Source organism: Zosterops lateralis (genome assembly GCF_965231275.1).
Source record: "Zosterops lateralis genome assembly, chromosome: 6".
Taxonomy (NCBI): Eukaryota; Metazoa; Chordata; class Aves; order Passeriformes; family Zosteropidae; genus Zosterops; species Zosterops lateralis.
The window spans coordinates 14,917,544-14,936,001 of NC_139761.1; the positions used below are offsets into that span (position 1 = coordinate 14,917,544).

Sequence of the window (18,458 nt, forward strand, 5' to 3'; positions counted from 1 at the left end):
AGAAAAGAACAACTTAAATATAAATTTGTTTTCCAGCCCATGTTGCCTCCCTTTTTTAATTATGGTTATGAGGAAGTGCTTTAGTTTCAATGAGACAACAAATTAAGAAATTCCTCCATCTCTTTGAAGGTATATACACACCTGGTATCTGTGGTTTAGCACAGGCTAAGGAGAGCCTCTGAGGCCTTGTTTATGAAGTAGAACACCCTGCTCGTGACATCAAAGGCCACTATATATAGCAGAGAAAGAAACCTTGCATAAACAAACCTCTTTCACCTTCTAGGCTCAAAGCACATGCATTTATATTAAATTTTGCCAGCTGGGGCTTAACTACCTGTGAACAGTTCAGTGCTAGCAGTGTAAGAGCTGTGGAACCTTTAGAAAAGTCCCTATCAGTGTAAGTGAGAAAATTCCTTGTTCACTCTCTGTATTATATCTTCACATATGAAACATTACTCTGAAATAACCCAATCTTCAAAACTCAGCAAAATGGCTTAACTATTTGTAAATCAATATTCTGATAATAATTATGATAAAAATCTCTATTTATGATTGATGAAGATTTTTCATCAAATACAAATGTTATACAGCTGGGTCTAGACCTATTACTCTTTCCTTTACCTTCCTTGTCCTGTCATGACTTGACACTGGAAACATATGAAAGGAAAATTCAGACTTTCTTTAATACTAATGTCCAGAGATTCACATTATTCATTGAAATTGAAACTATATTGATTTTTTCTTCTTTCTTTTCAATCCTAGGGCAGTTTTCCCATGTTCAGCAGCAGGCTTTCTTCTGTGTCCTGAGGTGTGGCCTAGGTGTGTTCAAATCTATCTTAGTCATTTGTCCGTCACCTTGTCATTAGCATGGCGTCTGTATTTAATTGGGCTTCCTTCCTTCATCAGAAATCAGTTTTTATATACCATGAAAACTGCAGCCCATTATTAAAAGCCAGCTCTAAGCAAGGTTCTTGGCTCTTATTTATACAAGAAGCAATGAAAATAGTATCCCAAGTACTCCTTCAGGTGTGTGTGAAGAATATACTATATGTGAGTCCAGTATCCTGCATCAAAGCTGCCAATTTCTCAAGTTTTACCTCATAAGCGACTTGTTTAAGGGGTTTTCTGCAATCTGTTGAGCCACTTGATAGGTCATAATCATCAACAACTTTCACTGGTTATATCTTTGCCTCACAGAAAATATTACTGAATTATTGTTGTGGTTAGTACTTCAATTGCCCTTAGAAACAGCATTGAGATCAGCACTCTATCTGTGTGTAGTAAGGGTTGGTGCCTCCCTGGAAATGGTTGCATTTTGAAGGGAAAATGAAAGAAAATATTACCCTAGTTTTCGAAAGTGATATGCTGTGTGTGTATGGGGATCAGAGGCTCCTGGTAGACCAGGTGCCAGCAGTAACTTCTTGCAGGAATGCAAACACCACCAAGTTGGTGGTGCAGTTGTCATGCCTGAAGGATGGATGTCATCCATAGGGACCAGGAAAAGCTTGAGCAGTGGGCCCATGGGAACCTCATGAGGTTTAACAAGATCAAGTGCAAGGGGCTGCACCCTGGGTCAGGCAACCCCCAGAATGAACACAGGCTGGGGATGAACAAGTCAGAGCAGCCCTCCTGAGAAGGACTTTGGGGATGCTGGTGGATGAGAGGCTGGACATGACCCAGCCATGTGCACTCAGCCCAGAAAACCTAATATGTCCTGGGCTGCATCCAAATCAGGGTGACTAGCAGACCAAGGAAGGGGATTTTACCCCTCTGTTCTGCTCTGGTGAGACCCCACCTGGAGTGCTGCATCCAGCTCTGGGGTCCCCAACATAAGAAGGATGTGGATCTGTCCAGAAGAGAACCTGTCCACAAATATGATCGGAGGACATGGACATCTCTCCTGCAAAGACAGGCTGGAAGAGTTGGGGTTGTTCAGCATGGAGAAGGCTCTATAGCCACCTTATTGTGGCCTTCTAGTACCTTTAAGGATCCTACAGAAGAGCTGTAGAGGGGCTATTTAGAAAGACTTGTAGTGATGGGACAAGGCTTTAAACAGAAAGACAATAGATTTAGATTAGATATAAGCAAGTAATTCTTCACTATGAGTCTGGTCAGACACAGAAACTGTGGGTGCCCCATCTCTGAAAGTGTTCAAGGTGAGGTTGGATGGGGCTTTGACCAACCTGACCTAGTAGAAGGTGTCCTTGCCCACAGCAGGGGGCTTGGAACTAGGTGATTTTTGAGGTCCCTTCCAACTCAAACCATTCCATTATTCTATGAGTTTATAATTCCATGTATTTGTGCTGCATTAAGAAGAGCACTGCCAGCAGGTCAGTGCAAGAAATCTTTTCTCTCTACTCATCCCTGGTATACACATGTGGAGACCTGCAACCATTGCTGGCCTCCACATTGCAAGGAAGACATGGACATACCAGAATGACTCCATTAAAATGCCAGAATTGTCATTGAAGAGTTGCAACATCTGACATATGAGAAGAGGATAAAAGACTAAAGGCTAGTAATGTTTAGCCCAGAGAAAAAAGACCTATGTAGGTCTCAACAATGTATAATCACCCAATTTTTGATGAGGCAAGTAAAGACAGAGATAGCCTCTGCTCAGTGGCATCTAGTGGCAAGAGGCAATGAGCACAAATTAAAATACAAGAAGTTTCTCTACATTTAAATGTAGAGAAAACATGTTAACCTGTTTTAGTGTCAGTGTTGTCAAACACTGCAATAGAGAAATTGCCCAGACACCTTGTGGAGTATCCATTGTTGAGAGAGTCAAAATCCATCAGGACATCATGAGCAAGGGTTTGAATTGTGTGGTCCCCAGAGTTCTTTTCCAGGATATTTTGGTTGTTCTGTAGCCAGGAGTAAAGCTGAGCACAGGATATCAGGCTGTCTGTTCTGACCCAGCTGAACTTGGCACATGATCAGAGGGGATTGCTCCCCACATCCCAGATCACAAGATAGTAAGCTGATCTAAACACTTGCTCTATTTAACACTCATGTTCCTCAGCTTCCACCCCCTGTCCCCAGGCCATGCTTGTAACTGCAATCACCTGCATTCAATAGCATCCCAGCCGCATTCTTCTTCTCTGGGCACAGAGCCATAAAATTGGCCCAGGAGTCAGTATCACAGCTCTTGCTGCCAGTGGATTCCCCATCTGGGAGTGGATAACCAGGTACACATCTGACAGCATTTGCTAGTGTGGCACAACACTGTTTTAAGCCCTGCACCTGGTTAGAATCACCACTGGCTTCACCTGGAGACAATCAGCTCCAGACATGGATATGCAGGAGACAAAGCAGGGTAGATCACAAAAATTCAGACTGTCCTGGTGCATCAAACCTTGTCCTCCTGCCTTAGTGCCAGCAATGCTATTGGAAATTCTGGAAATTATGCAAATTGTGTTCAAAATATTTCTATGTAGCAACTACTTCTGGTGACTTGTTCATAAAAAAGTAGATTCAGGCAACTGAATGTTTGGAATTAAAAAACAGGAGGTTCAGTTTGACGAAAATGGGTTTGAATCTAACCAGGGTGATCAGATAGTCATGAATAATAAGAAGTCACATGTGAAACATATTCAGTAAAGTTAAGTGTCCAGTAAAACTAGTTTCGACATCATACTAATCTCTAAAATTATAATGTATGAGTCACAGCCCTTAGATGATCTTAACCTTTACTAGAGGATACTCTGCTTTGTGTTCAGCAGCATAAACAACTGAGGAAGGACCCGTGCAGACCTGGTGAATACAACAGGACCCTTTTGAATTCATTGTAAGTAATTTTTTAGGGGCTTTTCTTAATATGAAAAAAAATGTCAAAAATTATATTCAGGACAAAAATTTTTGAATAATGAATTAAGAAATTATTATGTTAATATTCAAGTTTTGGCTTAAAGCTTCTTGTATTGTTTAATTATGAGTTTGGGTTTTTTTAAATAGAAAAGATAAGTCCTCTGTGAGTTGGCACATTCATACGGCATGACTCTCCTTAGGAAAACTGCATTTCTAAGTGTTTTAAATTAAGTAAACTGATGATAATAACAAATGTAGGGCATAAAATGAAATTAAATCCTAAGGTACTTAAGGATTGCTCTCTAAAGCATCTAGAGAGCATAAAAAAAGAAACTGTGGCTAAAAGAAATAGAGTGATGATGGGACAAGTCACATACAAATCAAAGCTTGAATGTGTTCTAGATATGAAAGTGCAGTCTGAAAGTGGTTTGTCATGGGGTTCAGGCCCTTCCTAGTGATAGTGGTATTTCTATGACCACGATATTCAGAGTGTGAATTAAGGAATATTTAGAACATTATTACTAAAGCTGAGATCAGCATTCTGAGTTCACTGGGTTTTGGAGAAACAAACTTATATAAAGTGGAGAACACAAATATGGGATCATGGTGGGAGCTGATATGGATTCAGAGCTTTTACGAGGCTGAGGCTGCATTTCTTAGTGCGAGTCAAAAACCTTTTATATTTTTCTCCTAGAGAAAACTTGTTTTATAAAATGTTCTGTAGGTCAAATGATCATGTACCACAAGGGGATGTTTTGGATTTCCAGATATTTCACAGCTTTACTTCTCTCTATTGACAGAAGTTATTGAACCAATTTTGATACAGTATTAATTTCTAGAGATAAAATTATTGCCATAGATGTGGAATGAATGATTTCCATGCTGCTCTGGAAAAGGTTGTCCTGTTCCATCTGTATTTTTTAGTGTCTTTGTTCCTCCAAAATTCACTCACTCATTTTCACTTTCAACCATTGCAGATTTCTCTGCCAAATCACCCTTTTCTGATGATAAAGAGAGTGATTGCTCTAGAGCTTCTCTATTTTTATTTTATTTTTAAACTTTGTTTTAAGGTGGTTTGATTCAGTCACTGGGCTGAGCATGCCTTTGCATGCAGCAGGCACACAATTTCCTTTTGTTGCTCTATGTACATACTAATTTTCCCTTTCTTTATAAGCAGCACTGTATTCCCAGGGTCTTGATAACATCCTAATTGCTATTTCTTTCTTTTGTTATTTTTATGGAAGTTGTTTTTTTCTTTTAGTTGTGCTTAACTGTTCAAGCTTTATGAAATCATCATAAATGCTCATCACTTCCTTATTAACAAGTGTATTTCCTTTCTCTTAGCTGCCTGCATATGGGTTTACATGCAGCCCATTCAAAAATGTGGATTTTAATTTTCACAAAAGAGGTGCATTGTGCCTTTCTTATGCTTTGATTTTTCATCAGTTAAATTTCCAAATCTAACTGATTAGCCTTGACTGTCTCCCTTGCTTTCTTTACTTGACAGTAAACCTGTACTTTTGAGTCTTTCATCACTTAAAGCCACATTGAAAGCAGAATATTGGGGGAAAAAAAACAGTTTAAAATGAATTGTAGCTTAACTTTAATGAGGGCGTCTTTGGAATTACCTCATTCCTCTTTGACTTTAATTTTTATTATTTCATAACCTCTTCAGTAGGTTGAGTAATTTTCCAGAGTCTGCTTCCTTGAAATAGAAAGCTTGTTCCCCTCAATTCAAACATTTCAGAGTCACTGGTGCTAAGCTAACTCTGTACAGTGAAGGGATTGATGTATTGCTAAACACAAGGTGGAAAAGATTTGTAAGCCAAATGTAATTTTTCTTCTATTACAGAATCACAGAAATATGAAGAAGTTGCTTTTCCTGTGTTTTTTACTTGTTGGAATCCGTTCCAACAGTTATGGCTATGAGCCTTATCAACAAGGGGTAAGAAACCAGAATGAAAGAGCACAAGAAAACCGAAACATGCCGTGGCAGAGTGTAAGGAACAGTGTTTGTCAATTCGCGTGTTGTTTCTACAAAGAGATTTCTTCTCGTGAAAACAATGGGAATGTTTTCTTCTCTCCTTTGAGCATCTCTACTGCCTTTGCAATGCTGACTCTGGGTGCCAGATCAGACACTCTGACACAGATTCTTAAGGTCCTTTGCTTTAACCCTCGTCAGATTTCTGAAAGTGACATACATGAGGGTTATCGTCAACTCATGCAAGTGGTAAACAGAAGGAATGCAGGGTTACAGCTGAATATGGGAAATGTTCTGTTTGTGCTTGATCAACTGAAGCCACAAGAAAAGTTTTTAAGTAACCTCAGAAACTTCTATGAAGGAGAAGCTTATCCCATGAACTTCAAGAAGGCTGACCAAGCCCAGCAAAAGATCAATGAATATGTAGCAAGAAGAACGAATGGAAAAATCAAGGACCTTGTAAATAACCTAGATCCACTTACTGAAATTCTCCTTATTAGCTATATATATTTTAATGGTAAGATATCTTGTTCTTCTACTCCATAGATTATTTCCTCAGGTCAGCCTTGGACTTCTTTTTTTACAATATGGTTTTGCAGATGGACTCTTGTTTTCCTCTTGGTCCTCGCTTATATTTAATTGGAAACAAAGCTATTGGAAATTATGTTCTACTTGACACTGATAACTCCAGGCAAAATGTATGGCAAATTTCCCCATATCTTTTAATATATAAACTTCTTTCTTTCAGAAAATAAGGTGAAATGTATGTTGAGGAAGGCATCTCTAGGCAGAAAAGCATCTAATCCTATACAATCTAGTGGTATTCAAGCACTTTCTTAAAAGCTTGGCTGAAATCCATTTCTGTGAATTTCAGTCCAGCTGGTTTGGGTTTTTTTGTTGTTCAGCAGGTTCAGAGTTAAATGCAAAGAACATTATTAAAGGAAAATTGGAAAATTTAGCATCTCATCAAACAGAAAATACATTTAGGCAACAGCTTTGCTGTTACTGTGTATGTCTATGTATTCAAAATTAACATGCTACAATGGCTTTAGTTTTGCACTCATGTTCTCCTTATTTTTTAATAACTATGCCTTTGCTGATAGCACCTCTGTAGTCCTGGTCTGTCTAGAGGCATAGGTGTCAACCTTCTGTTTTTATTTTATTTGTGGATTCTAATATTTTCCAGTGAAGAGATGGACGTACCAGTATCAAATAGAAGCCTATTGACAATAAGGTTGTTTTCCTAAATAAATTTCTGCTTAGATACAGTCTTCAGATCCTCCCAAAGCTTTTCAGACTTCAGATCTAATGAGAAGAGGATCAAGGCTGTAAGGCTCAATCAGTGGTCTAATAACAGATATTGTACCTTATTTCAAACTTTATCTCTATTACTGATTATATGCTAAAGCAAAGTATTTGAAATCAGAAAAATAATATTTTGTAATTTATCTTTTAAAAATATCATCAAGCTCATTTAATTGAAATGGAGATGGCATAGTAAATAATTCTTCTAAAAAAAGCTATTCTTTTAGAACTGTTAACCTGGATGCTTGCTCTTTCCAATATGAGGATTCCCCCGAAAATAATTAAGAACTATATTTCTGTTTTGTTTTGTTTTGTTTTGTTTTCCATCTACATCACTGTTCCTTGTATTAGTGTCTGAAGGTTTGGCCACAACTAACTGGAGCTAATTGAAATACAGATGATTGATGTTTCTTAGTTCTCTTGAAAACCTACTTGTTTATCTCAAATAATGTTTTCCTTTAGACTTTTTTTAAGCATCAGGTACATCTTTCAAAAGAGGCAAAAAACCCTGTTGATTTTTCTTTTACTGAAAGGTGTTCAAAGAATGAACAATGGATTTAGTAGCACAATGGGGACAAAAGCCCGAGAAATCTTGTATTTAACATAACTTTGTATTACAGTTAATTTCGCATGTTCTAACAACAAGGGTTGTTGGGGTTTTTTAATGAGATTTCAGTTTACTACTTCAAAGATTTCCTAGTTTCTCTAAAGGTGATGGAGTTTCAGTTTTGGGTCTTGAATTTTAAAGCAAATGGATTAAAGAACAGCATTAATCTAAGTAACATAATAACATTTTTTAAATCTTGAAATCAAGAATAGGTTAATTATCTAGAGCTGGGATCAATCTGGAGAGGATTTCTGAACCTCACTTAGCTGTATAACCAGTCTACACTTTCAGGTGCTTGTCCTCTTTTTGTGCATTACAAACCTCCTCGCACATTACTGGTGACTTTTTTTCCATGCTATAGCATAGTACAGAATTCCTTCTTCAAAGACAAAAGTCTGGCAATATTTTCCTGACTCTGACTCTGAAGTCCTCTCTGGATCCTTCTCTCTCCAAGCTGAACAACCCCCACTCTCTCAGCCTGTCTTCATAGGAGAAGTGCTCCAGCCCTCTGATCATTTTCATGGCCCTCATCTGGAGTTACTCCAACAGGTCCACATCCTTCTTTTATTGGAGACCCCAGAGCTGAATGCAATATTCCAGGTGGGATCTTGCCAGAGTGAAGCAGAAGTGGAGCTGGCCACATTTTTGATGAGGTTCAGCATGTGTTTGGCTTTCTGGGCTGCAAGAAGACATTGCTGGGTCATGTTGAGATTCTCATCAACCAACAGGACCAAGTCCTTCTCCTCAGGTCTGCTTTCAACTCAATCCATTGTTTTCCCAGCTTGTATTTGTGCTTGGGATTACCCCAAGCCACATGTAGGACCTTGCACTTGGCCTTGTTGAACTTCACAAGAGTATTCTGATATTCTAATGGAGCCACCTTTCAAGCCTGTCTCACTCTCTCTGGATGGCGCCCTCTCTATCTGAGTGGCATCTCTTCCCTCTGGAGGGCATCCTTTCCTTACACCACATCAACAGAATGACACCATCTCGGTGTCACTGGCAAACTTGCTGAGGGTGCACTCAATTGCACTGTTCACTTCACCAACAAAGATATTGAACAGTACTAGTTCGAATGCCATCCTCTGAGGAGCACTGGTTATCCCTGATCTCTTCTTGGACAACAAGCCATTGACTGTAAGCCTTGCAATGCAAACATCCAGACACTTCCTCATCCACGGAGTGGGCCATTTGTCACACCCATCTCTCCAGTTTAGAGTCAAGGATGTGTGAAATGCTTTGCACAGCTTCAGGTAGATGACATCAATTGCTCTTCCTTTACCACAGTTTACCCTTAGTGAAGTCATGTTTTCTGTCAACAATCACTTCCTAATTTTCCATGTGTCTCAGCAGAGTTTCTAGGAGGATCTGTTCCAGATCTTGCCACTCAAAGAGGTGAGAAAGAATGGCAGTTTCTTGGGTCTTCCTTTTCTTCATATTTTAAAAATGAGAGCTCTCATTTTTCTTTTTCAGTCAGTCGGAATTTCACTGGACTGCCATAACTGCCATGGATAGTGGTTTAGCTGTTCCATCTATTTCCCTCAGGATCTGCAGGTCCCATGGACATGTTCCCCTTCAGGTTCTTCACATGGTCTTGAACCTGATCTTCTTCTACAGTGGACAGTTTTTTCATTCTCCCAGTCCCTCTACTTGCCAGTAAAGACTGATGCAAAAAATGTCATCCAGCACTTCAGCCTGGTCCACATTCTGGGTAGCCAGGTTTCCCATTTCCTTCTGGAGGGGGTTCACATTTTCCCTAGTCTTTCTTTAATCATTGTCATACCTATAGATGCCTCTCTTGTTGCCCTCAATGTCCCTGGCCAGATTTAATTCCAACACACCTTTAACTTTCCTAACCTAATCTCTGGAGGCTCAGAAAATCTCTTTTTGTACCTCCCAGATGACCTGTCCTTGCTTCCACCCTGTGTAGGTTACCCGTTTGTGTTTGAGTTCACCAGAGAGCTCCTTGTTCATCCACAGAGGCCTCCTGGCATTTTTACCTGACTTCTTTGTTAGGATGGATCACTCCTATGCTTGGTGGAGGCCATCCTTGAATATTAATAGAATCATAGAACAATTAAGGTTGGAAAAGACCTCCAATATCTTTTGAGTTCAATTTTTGAGTGAACACCACCATGTCAAATAAAGTAAGTGCCAAGTCCAGTTATTTCTTGAACATTTCCAGCGAGCATGGATCTACCATATCTCTGGGCAGCCTGTTAAACATTTGACAATTCCTCCAGTGAAAAAATTCTTCCAAACTGAACCTCCTCTGAAACAGCTTGAGACCATTTCCTCTTGTCCTATCACTTGTTGCCTGGGAGAAGAGACTGACCCTGGCCTGGCTACAGCCTCCTTTCTGGCAGTTGTAGAGAGCAATGAGGTTCCTCCCCACAGCCTCATTTTCTCCAGCCTAAAAGCCCCAACTCCCTCAGCTGCTCCTCATAGGAATGATTCTCCAGACTCTTCCCCAGCTCTGTTGCTCTCAATGCTCCAGTACTTCAATGTTTTTCTCACTTTGAGGGGCCCAAAACTGGACCCAGGTGTGGTCTCTCAAGTGCTGAGTACAGGGGGACAATCTGGTCCTGGTGGCCCCACTATTGTTGATCAGGCCAGGATGCCCTTGGCCTTCTTGCCTACCTAGGCACAGCTGGCTCATGTGTCAACTCCTATTAACCACCACCTTCAGGTCCTTTTCCACAGAGACACTTTTCAGCCGCTCTGCCCTCAGCCTATAATGCTGCATGAGATTGTTGTGACAAACCAGCTTTCTTGGGGCCCTCTTCCCTCCATGGCATTATCCCAAGAAGATCTCTGAAGAGGCCAAAGTTTGCTCTCCTGAAGCCCAGAGCAGTGATCCTAACACCCTGCTCAGTTTTCAAACAAAGTTCTTCTTGAAATCAGTTGGCTTTCCCTGAGTTGAGCACTAGATAAATGTTGGTAAAGTTTTTCAGGAGTAGTGTAATTCATGTTTCTGTGATTCATTCTGCTATTTTTTTCCCTTAAGCATAATAATGTAAAAGTCCTGTGTGTTATGTATCTGATGATAGAAGTCACTATTAATGAAGTGTATAAAAGTGTATGAAATATTTAAAAGTAGCAACTTTTCCCTGTTCAGAGTATTGCAGTTGTCAATCTATGCTTTCAGAGACCAAGACAGACCCAAAGAAGTCTCATTTCACTTTTTCAAAAGCTATTTAGTAGTGCAGGCTATGTCAGATGGTGGAAACAGCACACAATAATTATTTCATTGGTAACAAGTTGCCTAGTAATCAATGCTCAAATAGAAACCAGAAGTCAAAAGGGGTGGCATCTCGTTTCATGGCTTTCTTGATGCCACTTCTTTTACTTAGTGACACAGCTCTACTTGTACTCATTACATTTGATAAAATGTTCGTTTTGCTCTAGAAGGCAAAATTTACTACAGAGCAACAAGATTTCTTAAAAATTAAAATAAAAACAACAAAAGAACCTTTCCAAAACTCCACAGTTTTCCCCTCTTTTAAAAATTTGCTCAGCCTCTGAAACATAAGATGTGGCTATCTAGAACTTGGCTTTGAAATTCCTCTCCACCAAGGACAAGAATCTTTCAGGGTTTCAATGTAGACAGTTTGTTTCACCCTGACTAGGTGAAGAACCTTTGAAAATTTAATATGGTGAAGATGACAGTGGAAAAAGTTTCTGCTGTTGTTGTTTTGTTTCTTAACTCAGCAGTCTGGCAAAATTAAGTTCTTTATGACGCTATACATCATCAGCTAATGTGAGGTATCAACACCTCTCTGCAAGTAACCCAAATCCCTTAATTTCTCTGGAGAATTCATCCCTCATATCACCTTTTACAAGTCTATTTTGATCTGGGAATAAGAAAATGAAAGAATATTCTTTTGAGCTTAGATAAAAGCTGCATTATACGAGGATTTTACAGGCTCCTCAAAACTGTTATCATGGAGGAAAAGTGAAAGTTAGAACCTTTGATAACTCTTCTAAATAAAGGATTTTGCAGTCTGCTGTAGGATCTGAGGGACTCTTTTTACATCCCATTCCACCAACTGTGTTTTGCTATTGAATTATTCTGAGTATTTAGTATGATCAAATGATTGTTGCAAATAAGTTTGTCTTTGAAGCTGATCCAACTGTGCCAGTTTCTGTCATCTAAGAATGTGTCCTGTGTTAATATGTATGGTTTCATGTTCTCAAAATATCCTATAACTCTGTCTCTTATATTTCAAGCTGAATGGGAAAAACCTTTTGATCCAAAATACACTAAAATGAGCAAATTTTATGTGAATGGGAACAACGCTGTTGAAGTCCCAATGATGTTTGGAATGGGCCTGTTCAAGCACGGCTATGATGAGCAGCTGTCTTCTACTGTGGTGCAAATGGATTACAAAGGAGGTGCTTCAGCATTTTTTATTCTGCCTGATAGAGGAAGAATGAGGAAGCTGGAGAAAAGATTATCTTGTGAACGTTTGTCAAGATGGAGGACATTGGTCACAAAACGGTAAAATTCTGAAGTTCTTGGTTCAGATGTCAGCCAGGGAAACAAATGTGCTGGGGTATGACACAGAATCAGTATACCATTTTTAGTTCTGCTTTACTCAGTAGAAGAAATCCCCTGACCAGATCTTGCTCTTTAGTGTCCATGTGTTCTCACATTTAATACTGCATGCACTGAAAACCCTCACAGATTGGGACTTTTACTATTTCTGCATTTTGTTTCCCATCTTCAGCTCTCAACAGACACAGTTTTTTACTTAGACCTCTTTTCACTTTTTTGGAGGGAGGCCGCCTGCCTTCTATTTAGAAGTAAATTCCTACCACTTCAGCATTTTTTCTTGTCTCTTTCTTAATTTCTGCCTATTAAAATTAACAATTGTACAGTTAATGCGGAAATAACAACTTCCATTCAGCAATTGTGAGGACAAAGCTCAGTGATAAAGCAGAGCCACTTATCCAGGTTCTCTGAGGACTTGGGCAAAATTGGAGTAAGCTACGCCCAATTCAAGGCAGCTTTGAGGCTAGAAGGCAGAAAGTGGCTTTCAAAAACTGTAGAGTCCTTACATTTAGTGTCATGTATGGCAACAGCCTTTCAGAAAATATGTGTACAAGCATAGTTACAATACGTTTACTATATCAAGGCCTATCTATTCATTAATTAATTTGATGTGTCACATTAGTGACTTTTACACATACATTTGAAAACCATGTTTTAGATGGTCCCTTCTCAAGACATAAATTACATCCAAAATGCAGGAACCTAAAACTGGTTTCATGCTCCTAACTCTGATTCACTGTTAAATATTATCAAAAGAATATAACTTCTTTTTCATATGGAAAAAAACCCAAACAAACCAAAACCCAAAAATAAACCAAACCAAAAAAACCCCCCCAAAAAACAAAAAACCCACCAATTAAAAACCCCCAAGAAAAGCTATGTAATTCTCTCTGCACCTTTACAGTTTTGAAATTTCTTTGAGTAGCTATGTGGTTGGTGACTATAGGACAAATAAGACGGTGAATCAAGATAATTATGTGTAATTTTTGCCAAAGAAACATTTGCCTTTACAATTATCAAGACAAATGCTAAATACAATTGGAGGGGTTTGTATTTCCTCTCTCCATCTTATAATATGAAAAAGTATCATGGTCAAAGACTAGTTTCTTTCATGCTGCTCCCCATTTTTCATCATAACCATTCTCTCCTACAAAATAATGACACAAATTCCTCCTTTTCCTTTTAATCTTTAAAACGATTGCATCTGCTATTATTTGGAGTCTCTGGGAGGTCTTAATAAATGAAAGTGTTATATGGAATAATTTAAATGCTGTGGACTACCTATGCTTGTCCCTTTGTCTGCAAAGTGATGTTGATATTAGTGACAGAAGTGTTGTTAAGGACATCTTTCATTTCTGCTGGCTGACAAAGAGGATACTGCTGAAGTGTCACAAGTACAGACAGCTGCAGTCTTTTAAATGGCTGAACTATAGAGATAACATCACTTGCACTTCTGGAAAGTGTATCCCGCTACTCCTTTCCTGGTTGCATTGCTAGTGTGTGTCTGTGGCTTTCCCTTTCCTCTGTATTGGAAGCAACTGGGGGATTGTGAAGGAGTGCCTTTAGGTAACAGTAAGGCACATGGTTCAGTGATAGCTGCATCCTCGTTTGGGGCAGCAATCAGCACAGACTGAAATCAGGGAGAAGTAACAGATCAGCAACCTGTTATCAACCCACCAGCACTCTTGTTTTTGGATACAGCCAGGGCGGGCATTAGATGCTGTGCAATGCTGGAGGTATGGGCCTTTTCCTTCCCATCTGCCCACTGGATGACTTTCTCTTTGGCTAGCTTCATTAAGTGCTCCACATCTCCCTGACCTAAAGCCCTGGAGAGATGTCCTGGTTTCTCACCAGAAAATAGTACCTAATGTCAGTGCTATCACTAACCTCTGTGTCATTATGCTGCTTCTAGCTGTAAACGTTGGGCTTAACCTTTGAAAAGTAATTGCAAAGATACTTAGGGGAAAAACAAGGAAGAAATTAGTCAGAAACACAGAGCTTTGTTTAATTTATAGAAAGCAGCAATATTATCACCTAAAACTGAGTAGGTCAAACACTGGGCTTGACACAGAAAAATAATTACTAACTAACCATTGACTAACTATATTCTGTAAATTTGCTTTTGTCTTTTATTTTGCTATGCCTTCTGTCACTACTTACTATTTGTCATGCTTCTCTAGTTCTGTTTCATCTGTCCTTTTTATATGATGAATACACAATGCCATTTTTTTCCCTAAAAGTAACCCGTGAACTTGAATGTGTTGAATTATTTTTGGGCTCAGCTTGAGACACCTAAAAGAATCTCTTTTTCACAAGATGAATTCTCTGCATCCTCAGTAATGACTCATGGTGAAGGTGCTTCCAGCAGACTGCACAAGAGATCATTAACTTCAGAAAATTTACATCTCTCATATAGGCTAGAGAGGCTGCAGGCAAAATATCTTTAGGGAGGAAGCAAAATCAGTTTGTCTCTTATGATTCTATGTTTTTCTGTGATAATTGATCCAATGTTTCACTGTATTCTCCCACTTCTTTTCTGGCAGCTCAGTAAATTTATATCTACCGAAATTCACGCTTTATGGGACATATAACCTAAAAGATATCTTATATAAAATGGGCATCATGGATCTATTCACTGATAAAGCTGATCTCTCTGGGATCACTGGGCAGCCCCAGCACAGAATTTCCCAGGTAAGTCATACTTCTTCTTGTTTCATGAGCCCATGGTTACTGATACTTGCATCACTTTCTGCACAGCTATTCATGGTGCAAAACTCATGTAAAGAGGCTTTGCTTTACATGAAGAAGCAGCTGATGGCATATAGAGCATTTGTCCATGTTAGTTGCAATGTATGAGCAATTGGTTTGGAGCAAGTTACAAGTCTATAGTTTTTTTAATCTATTTTAACCTGCATGGGGCAACTTTATGAAACAGACATGACCAAATCATCATCTATCCACACCCTGGTACCCTCTTGCAATGTGTTGTTACTGGCTGCTTCTGTTTGTGTCTGCCTTCTTTTAGCCTGCTTGTGGGCAAACAGGGAGCTGTGGGATGCATCACTGCTTCTATTTTATGGAGGTGAAGGCAGAGGAAAAAACACTGCCTGCTTTCAAACTGTTTGGGAGAAATGAAAGTTGCATTTATTACAAACATTTGACTTCAAACATACAAACAATGACTGCCAGACTCAGGCAAAAGCTACAGATAGGTCATGCTTCAATAAACCTAGAGTCTAAAGCTGACAATTAGGGCAACCTTAATTGTCTAATGAAGGAAACAACTGCCCTCATGACCTCAAGTGGACATTAGTGAATCAGGATCAGTCAGTGTCTTATTTTGCAAGTTCAAATTTTTGTGTTTCTGTATTTCAAGTCTCCATTTTTGGCCCTGAATCTTGGCACCCATTCTTTCCCAAAATATGAAGGAACACAGGAAACATAATTTCAGATTTCTATTCAATGTGCAAATCCATTATTTCTACAACTATTTGAACTTCTACTACACAGTTTAATATGGTCTTACTCTTAACATTTGGTCTAGCTTTACAAATCTCCATGAGTGGATGCAAGGAATAAGAATATAAACAAAGCAAATGTTTTCACTAGCAGGGACATGTCCCTCCAGTGGAGAGTAACTTTTCCTCTCAGGGGCTAGAAAGCTGTGCTGCATGTAGCTTGCTGATTTTTTTTCCCCCTAACTTTGCTGTCTTTAAGCAGTGGACTCAAACCTGTCCATCTGATGCTTGTTTCTTGCCAGTAACTTCTTCAGGCACTTTTAACTCTATTCATATTTAGGTGACTAGTTTTGTACCCCTTTGACTTGTAAAATGTCTGTTTCTTCACAGGCTATTCATAAGGCTGTGGTAAAGGTGGATGAGACTGGCACTGAAGCAGCAGCTGCCACAGGCATGGAAATAGTGCCTATGTCCGTTCCAGTTACCATTGCTTTCAACAGACCCTTCCTAATGGTCATAACTGTGGAGAACACTATACTCTTCATGGGAAAAATTGTAAACCCTCTGAAAAAAGATTAAGTTAATGTACAAATTTGGTATGTGGTGATGACCACTCTTAAATCAAGTTTTAGACCTGATGAGTATGGCACGGCTACAGAGGGGCTCTCCATCTCTTGACTGATGTTATTCACTGTTTTTTGTAGATGAGACTCTTCATCAACTTAAGTTGTCATAGTCGCATGTTTGTTTGGGCCTTGCTTTTTTTTTTTTTTTTTTTTTTTTTTTTCAAGAAGGTTGCATTCATGCAGAACTGTCATTAGCTCTGGGACGAAATAGGCCTGTGTGATACTGACAGCATAGATACATCTTCTAGCAGGGAAGATGAGAAGCATGTGGGTGGAGAGGCTTGTGTACATCTTCTTCCCTCATGACTGCCTTCTCTCCTACTTTTTTTTATGTCGACTGACAAATACATACAAGTTATTTCACTTTACTATTTGTGTCCATTCTCCTACCAACATGAAGTTCATAACTAGCATAGACCTTAACATGCATCATGCTTATTACCTTGCATAGTACCATTGTTGTCCAGTGAGTCTATTACACCCTTGCCTGTCAGCTGTTGTCCCAGCTCGGCTGCTGCAAAGGGGTCTCAAAGAAGGGATGTTATTGCCCTGCATATATATACTGCCCTGCCTACTGTTTCTGTGAAATCTATAGTCCAGACTCATTCCAGGGCAAACTTTAGAGGTTCTAAGAATTTGATCTAAGAAAAGAAGAGGTAGATCTGATCTCTGCACTTTGGCACCCTGGAGCCAACCATTGTGAATTAAACATACAGCTCAGAGCAGCCACAAGACTACTACTAGCTTATGCCTGCACCTAAAGTAACTCCTAGAAGTCCCCAGGCAGCAGGAAGCACAAGCCATCTCCCCCTGGTGCCAGTGTCTGTACCATTACTATCTGTACCTGGGAGATTTCCCATGGTAGTAAGTGCCATTCCAGTATTGTTTGTAGGATCAGGCACCCTACCCACAATACCCATACTTGCCATGTGTCTTGATATAACCCCTTCTGTTCCCAGACTGTCCAGTAATACAACATTGGTACTCTTTTTCTCATCTGCTTCATGGTTAGTATAGCCACAATATTATAAAGAGCTGTTTTCACTATTAAGAGACACAATAATCAGTCACTTTCATAATGAACATGCTTATTTTATTGCTTCGTTTGCTTTCCTAGCTTTTTTTTTTCTTCTGGTTTTTACAACATCTATCATTATTTTATTTCTTTGCTCATATTCCTGGTATATATTCAATCCCTGGTTGCAGGAGGGGTAAATTATTGACTAAAGTGGGTTAGTCTGTTAATAGGTATTAAGCACTTACACCAGTCTTTGTACAGCCTTGAAATATGAAAAATGTACTATGGTAGAACAACAGCAATTAATAAACATGACATTAAAAAGTTTCTAACTTTGCTATTTTACTTCTATAATTCAGAGTTAACAATCAAGCTGGTTCAAGCTGGGTTTTTTGACAAGTGTCAACAAATAATTATTAATTTACTGCTACATGCATTAGATTGGCACAGTAATGCCAGTAATGAGCTTCAGAAAGCCTTCTGCCTTTAGCATGAGCAATAAATTGTAGGTTATCTCTGCTAGGAAGAGAACCTTTTGGGAAGGCTGGACATTCACTTCTTGCTAAGATGTTTATTTCAAAGCCTTTGAAAGTGTTCTGCTTCTACTTAATCAAGTGTATAGCTTCTGTGTGTCTCTCATCTCTCTTCTAAAAAGCTCTCCCTTGACTCCCTCTAATAGCTCTGTTATCAGCCTTGGCACGTTTTTGAGCTGCATTTCCTGTTATTCCATAAAATACAGGCCATCCATATGATACCTTTTTTGGGTTTTAATAAATTAGGACAGGGAAACAAGAAAATTGCTTAGAAGCTTTCGGTAGAGGAACCCACTTCCAAATTAAAACCACAGTGAAGAAAAACTCATCTCTATGGCATTCAAACAAGGAAATAAGAAAAAATAGATTTAGTGTTTCCCAAACTGAGAATTAGATGTATTAAACTGTCTTACATCACTAGATCCATAGCAAACCTTGACAGGATACTTTCTACAAGTTCTTACAGATACTTGTAATCTACATCAATCTAAAGGCACTGCAGATTTTCCGAGGTCACAAATAGTTTTCTGATATAACCAGATCTTGCAGCTTGCGTTCCTGTAAAAAT

The 18,458-nt window shown here is 39.1% G+C and overlaps 1 protein-coding gene across 1 annotated transcript; it reads left to right on the forward strand.

The window, feature by feature from the left end:
* Nucleotides 1-5,671: 5,671 nt before the first annotated feature.
* LOC310911068 (alpha-1-antiproteinase F-like) lies at nt 5,672-16,678 on the forward strand (the record flags this gene model as incomplete). The annotated part of the gene is made up of 4 exons (XM_083864248.1): nt 5,672-6,305; nt 11,931-12,201; nt 14,799-14,946; nt 16,104-16,678. The coding sequence occupies 4 exons, from the start codon at nt 5,672-5,674 to the stop codon at nt 16,290-16,292; spliced, it is 1,242 nt and encodes a 413-aa protein (XP_083720374.1). The 3' UTR covers nt 16,293-16,678.
* Nucleotides 16,679-18,458: the final 1,780 nt, after the last annotated feature.